This window comes from Papio anubis, chromosome 8 (assembly GCF_008728515.1).
Source record: "Papio anubis isolate 15944 chromosome 8, Panubis1.0, whole genome shotgun sequence".
Lineage (NCBI taxonomy): Eukaryota > Metazoa > Chordata > Mammalia > Primates > Cercopithecidae > Papio > Papio anubis.
This window is the reverse complement of record NC_044983.1, coordinates 57,444,321-57,458,565: the sequence shown is the minus strand read 5'-3', so window position 1 is coordinate 57,458,565 and position 14,245 is coordinate 57,444,321. Positions and strand designations below refer to the sequence as shown.

Here is a 14,245-nt window from a genome sequence, read left to right as displayed (position 1 = left end):
TACGGTTTAAGCATTGAACTAGTCCTAATAGCATCATTTCAGAAATGTCAGTATTAATCAGGACAAGAAATAGGGATCTCTTTTGCAAGAAGCGAGATTGCATTCCTTCCTTTCCTTGTATAGGGAAAGGGGACAAAATTCCCAGTGAAAGGCCTTCAGGCGGCGCACTCCGCCCAAGGGTGGCCCACGTGTCCGCCTACCCTGCACCGCGCCCTGTCCCATCGCTATGAAGCGGGGTCTGCCAACGCTCGCGAGAACCCTCTAGGCTTCCACGTTTGCCACGTTCCAAAGGACCGGGACAGACTGCAAAGCCGAAAGAGGCTCGCGCTCACAAGCAGCTGCGTAGCGCCCGAACTGCCCTAAGTGAGCAAGGGACGGGAGCGCGGCAGGGTACCGCCGCCTCGTAAGGGCCCTTGCGATTCGGTCCCAGGAGCCGTCACTCAGCCTTCCGGGGGCGGGGCGAGGCCGGGAAGGGGCGTGGCCGTCGGGAGGCGAGCCGCGCGCTCTCGCCCCAGGAGGCAGTCACAAGTTCGTACACGCGAGGGCGGGCGCGCGCAGCCGGCACGCGGGTGAAAAGTCCTGTGAGGTGCTGCGGGCGGTGCCGAGGCACAGGCTCTGCTGCAGGAGCAGCGGCCCAAACCCGCTCCAGCGCCCGCCGCCGCCGCCAGCGACTCCCGTGTCGCGTGTGTCCCCCTGCGCACTGAGGAAGCCCACCAGCCCTCGCCAGCCCCCGCGGAGCGTGCGATGGCCCAGCGTAAGAATGCCAAGGGTAGCGGCAACAGCAGCAGCAGCGGCTCCGGCAGCAGTAGCACGAGTGCGGGCAGCAGCGGGGGCAGCAGCAGCCCCGGGGCCCGGAGAGGTCAGAGGCCCTGCAGGGCGGGGATCCGGGGCCGCGCCTCGGGGTAGAGAGCCGGGTGGCGCGGCGGGCGCTGCGGGTGCATCTCCCCAGATCCCACTTCACGCCACCTCCATCCCCCGCGACGCTCCTGCTTTAGGCGCGCAGGGCGGAGGCCGCGCTCGGCGGGCCTGGCGGGCGGGCGAGGGGCCAGGCGGACCGGGGTCCGAGCCGTCGGGATAGTGGTCTCGGGGAGCCCCTTCCCAGCGGTTCCTTCACCTGCTGGGCGCAGCCGAGACAGAGGTTGCTGAGCGTGTGTCTTGGCTTTCCGTGGAATTGAAATGGGAGTAAGAAAACAGTTTATCCTTTGCCTTGCATGTTTTGGGGAGTTGAAAATGAGCCAAAGTCAGGGAAAGTGAGTTCCTGTCTAACCAGCAGTGTTTCAGAGCAATTTAAAGGAGGTGAAAGTGGGGGCGCCTGGGGGCGGGGGGTGGGGGGGGGGAGAAGTTGGGAGTGATTTGAATGCTCTGGAAATTATGTTAAATATTTTTGTTTGTGTGTAGCTTTCTTAATATGCGTTGCAGTTACCTTTAAAATACCTTAGAATGTCATGAAATACTGAACGAGCGTCTCTATTTTTACCACTTTTACTTAAAATAAAATCGATTGGCTATTCACCTTTCTCCTCGTTCATGTGCATATGCAGCAGAGAGAGAACAGATTTTTAAATCTGTTTCGTCTCATATTTCAGTGGTTCTCGGTTTCTTTTATACTTCTTTTGACTCATATTTAGGATATTGAAGCTGCAATACGCATGTGTATGGAATGTGAGCTGTAAACTTCACTTGAAGTGATTTAGGCTCTTTGTTCGCTGAGATCTACAGCTCATGAGTTCATAATATACCAAGAAAATGAATCAGATAGCTATAGTCAAAGAAGTATTTTCTTTATAGCACTTGTCACTATCTGAACTTGTCTTATAACTTTCATGTGTGTTGTCTTTGGCTCATTCTCTCCGTATCCCCAACTCCTAGAATGTTCCTGTCCCATAATAGGTGCTCAATAAATATTTGAGTAGTGAATGAATGAATAAATTTTAATGGGGAAAGTAGTGCATTAAATCCATTGCACAAATTTACATTATAAGGACTAATATTTGTATTCTAAATGTAAAGATGTACGCACAGTGCAAGCATATTAATTCACCTCCGACATAAGTAAAACTGTGTTCCTTTTTCACGTGTTCTTAAATGTCACTTCCTTAAACCTGCAGAGGGATAGATTAATTGCCTCAGCGGACTGAGGCTACTCTTTTTAACATCCCTAAATGAGAAGAACCCATTGTGCCTCTTAGGGCACTAAGCAGAGAAAGCTGATTAACCGGACTTTGATGTTAGTTGTTTTCAAAAGGTTTCTGTAGCTATTTACCGGTGAAGCATATCTTCATTCCATTTCATTTTTGTGTTTATGAGTAGAGGGCTGATTGCATCTGAGGAAGTCATTTTATATGGCCTCTTATTGGTGAGAAGTAATATTGGGAAATGTGTGTCACGTTTCTATCCCTACCCCATAACTATTTGAAGCATTTTAAAAGGCAAGAGATAGGTTTAGGAAATGCAGTGACTTAAATTAACTTCCCCTGACTTTCATACTCAGGCATTTTAGAACAAACTCTGTCCATATTTGAGGATCTACAGCCTTTTAAGCATTTTACACATTGATTCTCTAATAGTCATGAAACAGACATAGTATGTAAAAGACTATGTAAAAGGAAGGAATGCCCGTGATACAAAAACAAAAGTTGATATTGGAGCCCTGCATGTTACGTAATGAGTATTATTTATTCGCATATCCGCAGGTTTTTTTTTCTCCAGTAGATACTGAGTTCTGCCCGTGTGCCAGATAGAAGGCACTAGGCATGGAAACCATTTCTTTCCATCATCCTAAACAGTTAAAGTGCAGTGTCGTGTATAGTAGGCTGTACTCAAAAGATAATGCCGGCTTTTCTTTTAATGCTGTGTTTACTTGGTCATTAAGGTACGGACGTTGTGCAAACCATTCCCTTCTACTGGGAAAATCAAAGACTTTTTAGCAGTGGCATACTGTGAGACCCATTTAGTTTCCTGCACAAATCATACAGATGAGGAAATTAATGCCCAGAAAAGTTGTCGAGTTCATTGAAGGTTATTTAGTTCATGGAAACTCAACTAATTACTGGAAGAACCAAGACTCAGAACCCAGGTTTTCTGTTATTCATTTTGCCATGCTACTTGAATTTTAGGTTCTCTAATATGTAATTGGAGTTAAACTAGATTATCAAGTTTTCTTCTGGCTGTTTCCATGAGTACTGCGCTTAATTATTGGAGAAAACTATACTTTTGTCCTATCACCAATTACATTTCCCTTGACAAAAATTGTATTTGAAACAATATTTGAAATTTTAGTTTGAGAAGAAGTATATGTGTTCAAATAGTACGTTTTTTGAGATGTCTTACATTGAGAATCAGAAGATGATGGCATTGGTCACATTAAACATTATTATTTCTTAAGTTTTTATGTGAAAGTATGGGGAAAAAAGAACCCAGTCATTTGAAACATGCATTTTAGGGAAAAGGTGATTATTATTATTTTTTTTTCTGGCCAAACTTCATCTTCGTGGTCATTTTGCTGAAAAGTGATGTTTGGAAGCTGGAATTTGGGGAATTTATATCACACAGATTTTTAAAGCAAGTGTCTCTTTTTTATTCAACTTAAACTGAAAAATGATAAAATAGTTTTCTACAGAGTTCAGTTTTACTTTTTTTTTCAGTTTTACTCTTTGTAATATAAAAGAAACATGAATAAATTGAACTTCTTACCTTTAATTTGCATGAAGAGCTGGACTTGCATGACCAGTTGGGCCCAGGAGAAGCCTTTTTCACATTTATTGATTTGAAAATATTTTGGCAAAGAAGGAACATGATGTCCTTTTGGGCTTATTTTGTAGACACTGGTATGTGTGATGTTTTCTGTTTGTTTGTTTGTTTGTTTAACTTTTCCCTTTTGAGTATCACCCGTTACCTCTCTGTATCTCCTAGCAGCTTTCCATTTCCCTGTTTATTTTGTCCTGCTACTCGGTCTCCTGCTACTACATTACCTTTTACCACTAGGTGTCAGTCTAGAACACTTCCCCCTCAGTTTGAAGCTTCGGGTTATGTAATAGCAGTTTTTGATTATTATTATTATTATTTAATCCATCTACAAATACTCAAAACTATTGATAGATAAGCACTTAAAAACTCTTAGCTACTTTTTAACTCTCTCAAGGTCTCTCAGTAGATTGTGCAGCCTATTTGTTTTGGCTTAATTAGAATGAAATACATTCATGTACTACCTGTAAAACATTAACAGCTTCATTTGATGAGTATTTGTCATTTAGAAACACACTTCTGAGTTTAGCTTCTTTTTTTTCTTTCTACTTTGAGTGTCTCTTAGATTACTAAGTAACTGAAGGATACAATGCACTGCTGATGGCATTGTGGATCCCTTGAATGAAGAGGCCCTAGCAAAATTTTCTTTCTGTAGCCAAAGACCATCAGAACCAATTGCTTAATCCTCCATTAGTCATTCTACGATGAAAAGATAGGAAGACCATAATTCTTCCACTGCAAGAACTGTCAACTGTTTTGTGTTCAGTTCAACAGCATTTTGTCCATCCTGACCAGATCATATGAAACCAAGCACTAAATAATGTTCTGAGGGAGTTTATGAACACATTTTCCAGAGACCAGTTAACCTCTGGTGGCCTGTGGAAGTCAAAGTTCTATATCTTGGACTATATTTTAGTCTTGCTTTAAAATAATCTCTCATAAAGATTATTAGAAAATGAATGTATGACCTTTTCATTTTCAGCCAATTATCAACAGAGGAACTTGGATAAAGGCTCATAGGGTCTGTCCATCTTGTTGTTAGTTAATATCACATATTTAGCCGCTTGCTATCTGGTTCCAATAGAAAAACCCTTTTCTCCAGAAAGCTAGTGCAGTTTGAGAGAAAAAATCTGATGACCTGGATCTTATCTATGCAAGAACCAGAACCAAGAATTGCTAAAAATCTCGGTTCCCAGCCTCCTTAAATGTAAAGAATTATTATCTATTTTGTTTTCAGAGTTTTGATGTCACTAATACTGATTTCATATGCCTTTGTGTTTCTCAGTTGTTGCCATTAAAGTACGTCTAATAGTAGGGGTGAAAAACTTTGGAGAATATAAAAGTGTAGATGTCATCAGGCCATTGCATGCTTTGACTTTTTTGATGATTTGTTCTTATTTATTTATTTATTTTTATTTTCCGTAGCATCTTTGTGTTAAGTAAAATGTATATTCTTGAGGTAGAGTTTATACTATGCTTTGAGGACTACTTGATACATTTCTCTCGGCTTCTGGAGGTGTAAGTATCCATTTGCACTTCAACTTTCAAGTTGGTGATTTGCCCTTAATGGCTCAGAAATCTGTAACATTATTTTATCTTACCAAGGCTCAGATATATTTTAGTCTTTTGACGTAATTCCAGCCACTGTTTTAACATCATGAAAATATGCAACTTAGTTTGTGACTTGAATATTTCTGCATCATCTCTAAATGGCTTGACTTCATTCTGTACCAAGGTACAAAAATGTTTTTCAAATGAACTTCCCTTAAATAAACCCTGTGTGTACATAGAACCTATCTACATCCCACCTAAACCTCTGGAGAAAAGCCTCAGCCATCTATCGGGAAATGTGGAGGTGCAAGGGCTGCTTGCTTCATTACCTGCTGCCAGTGACGGCTCTGCACTGCACACGTGGGTTTGATGAGTTTCTCTGGTTCGGTCCTGCAGCTCTGGCCATTTTTATTAGAGGACTAAGGATTCAGGATGTTCTTTTCTTTCCTGTGTACCACTGTGGGAGTATAGTCTGGAGGCCAGTGCTTTAACTTTTTTATTACACTTTTTTCTGGTACTGCTGGGAGCTAAGATGGTATTTTCTTGTTAGTCATTATTTTTTAATTTTAGTATTTTATTCCCCCGATGTGAGGGATGCTTCAGGCTTTTGTTCTGCATTTGATCTTTGTTTTTCAGGGATTACCTTTCTTGGTTACCTTTGGCTGATGTGGTTATCTTTTAATGGCAAATCACTGAATATAATTTAGTTCATATCAAATTGGCCACAGCTGAGGACAAATTTGGTCTAGATAACCTATTAGACTCAAGGGAAATGTTGAGCTCCCTTGGTGAATAACTTTTTTTAAAAAGAAAATCATCTTTTAAAGGATCTGGGCTATTCGGCCCCCTGTGAGATCCAGGTCGCTTGCCTAGTCATGTGACTGTCATCATCTGCCATAGATACTTTGTGTGCTCCAGAGTAGGCAGCGTTGGCGAATTGACTTAGTTGAGGGGTAGGGAGCTGGAGGCTGGGGGTAGTTACTGTCCAGTTGTAGTAAGGTTTCCAAGGGCACCCACTATCTCTGTGCTTGGAGAAATGCCAGCACTTCTGTCTTACATGTGTGCCCACATGTTGAACCCAGTGACTCATCCTGCACTTAAGCCAGCAAGGATCAGTCTTAAAGTAGGAGAATATCCCTTGATAATTTTATTTCACAACCAGCATTGTTGTAACTGCCTTTTCTCATATCTTACATAGCTTTGACAGCCATTTCTACCATTCCATAGTGCAGAGTCACTGTTATTTTGTTATTCTGTCCTGTCTGTAACTTCTTTTTCTTATTTATTATACTTCTAATATACAGTTTTTCTCCCTATCTTTCACACACTGCTTTCAATGTCAATTTTCTTGGTATACTGGAAAGACTCTTTTGGTCTTAGTTTCACTTGTAAATTTTATTTAGGGCAGTTAATTTTTTAACTTACATAAATCTCAAAATCTGTGTTGTAAATATTTGTTGAAAGAATATCTAGCATTTAACTTTACTTCTCCTTTCTTTGAGTCAAGGCAGTTTGTATAAGATGTTTGTCACTGAGTTTTTGTAAGTGGTTTCATGGATTTGCTTTTTGGCAGAGAGCTAGTTCTCTAACCTTTATAATAAAAATATTTCTATGTATTGCTCTTTAAAATTATATGTATTTGAAATAGTACATATTTAAGCCTATAAATAAGTATAGAGACTAATGCAGTGGATACCCATGTACCCACCATATAGGTGAAGAAATGAAACATCAGATTCCTAGATTTTCCTCTCCTGTGGTATTCATTCCTAACCATTGTTAAACATTTTATGATAGTCATTACTATAAATGTAGGTATATATGCACAAAATAATGTGTAACATGTTGTACATCACACATTATGTATCCACACGTGTAAACTATATCTATTGTTAAATCAGTGTATTTGAAAACTGCTCAGGAAGTATATCTATATCCCTATGTGTAGAAATATACCTATATACATATATATACACACACATAACACACACATATATATATACTGTATAGCATGTATTAAAAGTTTTGTGAACAGGCTTCTACTTGGCATACTATTTTGACACCATTTGTTTGAAATTCCTCCAAACTCCAGTTCTTTATTTTCACTTGTGTAGTTCTACACCTTATGACTATGCCTTGCTTTTCGTTTAGCCATCATATCGCAGGCCACTTTTTTTTTTCTTTCAAATAATGCTGCCCTGAACATGTATGTGCCTGTCTGTCCCCATGCATACATGTCTGAGTATTTTTCTGGAGCATAATCTGGAATTGGAATTTTGGGTCGTAGAAAGTACACGCTTAGACTTTACTGGATATTGCCATTTTTTAACCCCGAAGTGATTGTATCAACTTACACTTCTGCCCCAAATGAATAAGAGCTTGTTCTGTGCCATCATCACATTATCAACATTTGGTAAAGTTTAATATTTGCCAGTTGAATGGGTGTGAAGTAGTACTTGATGGTGTAAACTTGCATTTTTCTAATTACTAGTGAAGTTACTGGTGAGCGTAGCCTTGTGATTCCTCCTATGAATTGCCTGTTCGTATACCTTCCCTATTTTTCTGTTTTTGTTTTGTATTTGTAGTATTGATAGGTAGAATTTTTTTTTTGTATCCTGAACCTTTTGATTATTTGTGATAAAGGACTTCTCCTAGTCTGTGGTTACTCGCATTTTCATTTTTTATGGTATACGTTGTTGAACAGAATTTTAAGATTTTAATATATTAATAGAATTTTTCTATTTTCTACTTTATGGTTCACACCTTTACACTTTATGTAAGACACATAACACAGATGTCATGAATTATTCTTGTATTTTTCTCTAAAAGATCTGAAACGTTGGTTTTTTACATTTAGATCTCTGAACCACCTGGTGTAGCATTTTATTGTATATTTTGTTAGTAGGGATCTAATTCAGTATTTTTTTTTAAAGGGCAAATAAAAATGTCCTGTAATGTTAGTTGATTTTTCATCTTTTTACCCTAGTCTGCAGCATCACCTCTTGTGCGTGAATACATCAGGCTGTATTTTGTTCCAGGCGTGTAGAAGCAACACCAAACTGAGTTGCTCACTGTAGGTCTGTAGTGAGTCCACGTATCTGATAGGGCGTGTCCTTCTACCCTGCCTTTTTCACTATTGTGTTTGCTGCTTTGGGACCTTTCCTCATCCATTTCTCTAGATTTTAGAATCTGCTTATCAAATACGTTCATGAAAAATATTTGAGAATTTTTACTGGCGTTGTAGTGAATCTATAGAACAATTTGGGACAAATACAGATGTTTATAATACTGAATCTTCCTATGTACCTGGCTCACTGGCCGGCCTGCTTTCTCTTCTCTTCTTCTCTTCTCTTCTCTTTTTTATTTTCTTTTCTTCTTCCTCATCTTCTTTTTTTTTCTTTTTTTTCTTTTTTTTTGACAAGGCCTTGCTCTTTCACCCAGGCTGGAGTGCTGTGGCAACCTTGACTTCCCAGGCTGCAGTGATCCTCTGACCTCGGCCTCCCCGGTAGCTGGGACTACAGGTGTGCACCACCATGCCTGGCTGATTTTCATATTTCTTGTACAGATGGGGTTTTACCATGTTGGCCTGTCTGCTCTCAAACTCCTGGTCTCAAGTGATCTGCTCATGTCGACTCCTAGAGTGCTGAGATTACGGGTGTGAGCCCTGCGCCTGGCCTATAATTTCTTATGGATTTAAGTCTGACAATTTTTATAATCTTATTTGAAAGTCATATACATCTTTTATTAGATTAAGTCTGGGTACTTTATATTTAAAAAAATATTTTCAATAGTATTTTTAAATTAACATTTTTTAATGAAACTTTAAAAATATGTATCCAAGTTGAAAGACTTCTGTAATGAGTCCACCATGCTACAACAGTTAACATCTTGATAGATTTGCTTTGTCTTATCTACCAATCTTATTCTTTCCTGCCTTTTGAAGTAAGTTGCAGGTGTTAGTATATTTCGCTTTCCTAAACATTTACGTGTGCCTATAGCTAACTAGAGCTTAGCGTGCGTTTGTTTTTTTCCTGTGAGGTAAAATTGTCACATAGTGAATTGCACAAATTTTAGTGTCTGATCTGAGGAGTTTTCATATCCATTTCTACTTTTGTAAAACAACAACCTATTAGGATAGGGAATATTTTCATCACCCTGTGAGATTCTCTCAAGCCCTTTTCTTGCCCCCACCTCTGCCATCAGAGGCAGCCATTGTACTACATTTTTTGATCATCGATTAGTGTTTTCAATTCTAGAACTTCCTTTTGCAAGTACTTTTTTTTGCAAAGTCTTCTTTCACTTAGCATAATATTTTTGAGTTCATTTATGTTGTATACACAGTCACTTGTTCCTTTTTATTGCCAAATCGTATTCCAGTGTCTGACTATAGCACAGTTTTTTCAAAGCTTTTATTTTAGGTTCAGGGGTACATGTGCAGGTTAAATTGGGTAAATTGCCTGTCACAGGGGTTTGGCGTACAGATAATTTTGTCACACAGGTAATAAGATTAGTACCTGATGAGTAGTTTTTTGGATCTTCACCTTCCTCCCGCCCTCTACCCTCAAGTAGGCCCCAGTGTCTGTTTTTCCCTTCTTTGTGTGCATAAGTGGTCAATGTTTTGCTCCCACTTATTAGTATTAGTAAGAACATGGTTCTCTGTTCCTGTGTTAGTTTGGTTAGGATAGTGACCCCCAGCTCCATTCATGTTGTATAGCACAGTTTTTTAACCCAATCTTTTATTGGTGGACACTTGGGGTATTCCTAGTTTTGGGTTATTATGAATAAAATTATCTGAATAAAATTATCTGAATAGTATAGAAGCCTTTTTTGATATATGTTTTTATTTCTCTTGAGCAAGAGAGGGATTACTGGGCTATAGGGTAGGTGTATGTTTAGTTTTATTAAGAAACTGTTAAACTCTTTTGCAGAGTAGTTGTACAATATATTTTATACTCCCACTGACAATGTGTGGAATTGGTTGTTCTACATATGTACCAACATTTGGTGGTGTCAGTCTTTTTAATTTTAGCCATTCTGGTGGGTGTACCGTGGCTTCTTACTGTAGTTTACATTTGCATTTCCCTGATGAATAATGATGTCAAGCACTTTTTCTTGTGCTTATTGGCTACACCCATTATCTTTAGTGAAGTTTCTCTTTTACTCATTTCTGATTTTATTGTTTTTTGTTGCTGAGCTGTAATTCTTCATGTATTCTGGATAGAAGTTCTTTTCAGATATATATAGCACATATTTCTCCCAGTCTATAACTTACCTTTTAATTTTTTTATTTTTAATGTTTATATTTTTTTTCTGTTTTTGCTTTCTGTGTTCTAAGAAACTGCACGTTCTCAAGTCTCAAAGCTATCCTCTTTTGTTTTCTTCTAGAAGTTTGATAGTTTTAGTTTTTATGTTTGTCTATGAATGTTTTCACATTAATGTTGAATTACATTTACATTTTTCTATATGGAATTTCAGTTCTAGCACCATGTATTGAAAAGACTTTGCTTTCATTATTAGATTCTTTTTGGAGCCTTTGTCAAAAAGCAAATGACAGTGTAAGTATAAATCTGTTCCTGAGCCCTTCTATTTTTTGTTATCTATTTGTCCTTAGGCCTTTATTACAGAATCTTGATTACTCTAGCTATAAAGTAAGTATTAAAATTAGGTAGTGTAAATCCTCCTACTTTATTGCTTCTTTTAAAGTAGCTCTAAATACTATGGATACTTTATATATCTATATACATTTTAGAATCAGCTTGTCAATTTCCACAGAATAAAACATGCTAGGGTTTATGATTAGAATTGCATTGGCTCCGTAGACCAACTTTGGGAGCATTAATCACACTGATATTGAACATTCTAATTTATGATAGTGGTATATTTCTTAATTTGTTAGGTTTTTAGTTTCCTTCTGCCTTTTTCTGTAGATTTTGCTATGGAGATCTTTTTACACTTTTTTTGTTAAACATTTTTCTAAATATTTTGTATTTTTTGATGCTATTAGAAATGGCATTTTTAAAATTTCATTTTCCCATTATTTACTGCTAGTATATAGACATAGAACTGATACACGCACCTTATATCCTGTAGCTTTGCTAAATTCATTTATTCTAGTAGTTTTTTTTTTTTTTTAAAGAAAATAGATTCTTTGGGATTTTCTATGTAAGTATCATGATGCCCTTTAATAGAGACAGTCTGTCTTCTTTTCCAGTCTTTTCTTGCCTTACTGCACTAATTAGGATTTCCAGTATCATGTTGAATACCAGTGATGAGAATAGACATTCGGGCTTTGTTCCTGATTTTAGTAGCAAAGTATTTGGTATTTTACCATTAGGTAAGTAAAATATTAACTCAGGGTGTTTTGTAGATGCTTTTCATTGAACTGGGGGAATTTGTATTTCTACGTTGAGAATTTTGTCAAATACTTTTTCTCACTCAAAGTCCCACTTGGTTGATTTGAATTGTCCTTTTTATATATTGCTTTATTTGCTAATATTTTGTCAACAATTTTGTGTCTGTGTTTATGTTAGATGTGGGTCTGTAATTTCCTTCCTTTTTTCCTCTCCTCCCCTCCCTTCCCCGTGCTTTTCCTTCTCTCCTTACTTCCTTAGGAATTATGATTAGTACTGAATGTTTTCTCTGCACCTATTGATACTATATATTTGGTTTTTCTCCTTTCATATTTTAGGTGGTAAATTATGACAATAGATGCTCTAATTTAAAACCATCCTTACATTTCTGGGAAGAATCCAGTGTTGTGGTTTTATATATTTTCAGTATTATTGAATTAGTTCATAGATCCATGAGTAAAACTGACCCAACATTTTCTTTCCTGGTTTTGTTATCAAGGTTATATTCTAGCTGTATAAATGAATTTAGTAAGATTTCTTCTATTGCTGTTCTTTGACATAGTTTGTATAGAAGTAGTTATTTGGTAAAACTCATTCGAACCTTTTTGTCATTTCACCCCCACACTGGGTGAGGTGTGGGTAGACATGAGGGGAAACTGCTTTGCTTTTTAAATGTTTTCAGTACGATTTAAAATTTCTGTTTCTTCTTCAGTCAGGTTAGATATGTTATATTTTCTGTTGGTAGGTACATTTGAGTAAGTTACATTTTTCTAAAACGTTTTCTGTCTTTGAAGTTTCAAACTTACTGGCAAAAAGTTGTGTATGGTTTTAGCTGTGTTTCTTGTAAACAGAATATAGCTATTGTATGTCTATTATTACCTTGTAATAAAATTCCATTTAAAATTACTAAATACTAAGTTTCTTTAAATTGTAGCTGTTTTTAGATACTAAGAATGTTTTGCTGAGTTTATTAAAGTAAAAATTGTTTCTTTATAAAATACATGGGATATTCTAATATCTGTGAGAATGTAAGCCATTTAATACTGGTAATTTATTTTAATTGACTTGATATGATGCTCATCTTCCTCCTTAAATGGTAATAACTAGCAATAGGTACATTGGTTTGTTAAAAATTGAACTTTCTTCATGACTAAAATATAATGCTTAGTTTCTTGAATCTTAAGATTTATTTAATTATTTGGTGGTTTCTAGCTGGTCAGTCTGTTTAGTTGTAATCAGTAAATATACCTGAAGGCCTAGGGAGCCTGGCATGTATCCAAACATAGCCCAGTGTTTCAATCACATATTTGCTTTGTGACATTATAGAGGTAGAACATTTTTAAAGTGAAATTAATGTATGTGAAGGTGGAAAACTCTTAAGCCCCTTGTATCTATTTTATTGTTTTTTTCTAGAAGTAGTACACTATTTGTGTTAATAAGTACCCAAGCTGATTTTTAGAAGGTATTGTTATCAGTGAGACTTTTAAGATGACTGAGTAGGGTAGAGTAACATTAAGTAAGAACACAGTTCACTAGCTTAAGTACTTTTACTGATTTGGTGTAAACTTGAAAGAAACTACGTATGTTCAAGATCTTCCTGCTCAGCTGGTCCTTCACCAATGCCTTGTGGTCTTAGTGTGCTTTTAGTTTATGCTTATTCATATTTTCAACACCAGCTATTTCACATCTTCACCAACTTCAGCCAATATCTTACTATTTATTTTTCAATTGTGGCAGAAGGATCCCTGCCATTTTGCAGAGAAACCAGAGAACATTCTTTAAGAGCTCCCTCATTTGTTACATGGTAGGTAGGGATTGACCTTTGAGTTGCATGACAATGGGGGCCTACTGAGATGAGGCTGGTTACAGCCCCCTGGTGGGTAGACAGGATCTGAAGCCAGTGCAGTTGGGAATCTTGGAGAGGGATTGCTCCAATTTGGATACAAAAGTGTCCAACAACTGAGTTTTGGGGATACATCTTATAGTTTGGTAAAGCCTCTTTTATTTCTTTACACTAAAGAGGAGACCCAGAAGGGTGGTGGCTGAGTGGAGATAAGCCAGCATCACAGTTAGAACTTATTCATCTTGGCAGTCACAGCTATTAGAGACCTTTGGGTCCCCACCCACCTAAGGGAAAGGCGAAGACTGGGGCAGGAATGCTGGGCCTCTCAGAGGAACCCCCAGTGGACTGGGACACCATTTTCTCATACATCTTGAGCCATTACTTAACTTCTGAGAATCCTCCTTCTCCGTTCCTTCCTACAGTATGCACCTCTAGCTTTGGCTTTCTCATGTAAAGAAAAACAAAACAAAACCCACAAAAACCTCCTTTTACTCTGACTAGTCTACCCAGCCAGATACTACAACTGAGTAGTGTGGGTCCCTTTTTTTCTCTTCTTCCCTTCAGATGTTTTGGTCCAAAGTCAGCAGACACTACCTTAGTAGTAAATCCACTGAACTCTTCTTGTTCCTTTCCTTTATCTACTCCTTAAAGGATAGTCTTCCCAGGATTTTTGCTTGGGCGTCTTCTAATCCCATGCTGCATGCTCTTCATAACTTTAACTACAATCTACTGATGACTCCCAAGTCTGTAGCACTGC

At 38.0% G+C, this 14,245-nt stretch overlaps 1 protein-coding gene across 12 annotated transcripts in view; it reads left to right on the top strand.

Moving 5' to 3' along the window:
* The first annotated feature begins 249 nt into the window (after positions 1-249).
* The window catches only part of ASPH (aspartate beta-hydroxylase), a 220,937-nt gene continuing 206,941 nt past the window's right edge, over positions 250-14,245 (top strand). For 11 of the 12 annotated variants that reach the window (XM_031669577.1, XM_003902799.3, XM_009213094.2 and 8 more), the window contains exon 1: positions 250-859. In XM_031669577.1, coding sequence (XP_031525437.1) covers positions 745-859 — 115 coding nt within the window. In that variant the 5' untranslated portion in view covers positions 250-744. Of the gene's footprint in view, positions 860-1,070; positions 1,183-14,245 lie in introns of those variants that run through there. The other variant, XM_009213099.4, reaches the window with a different exon arrangement.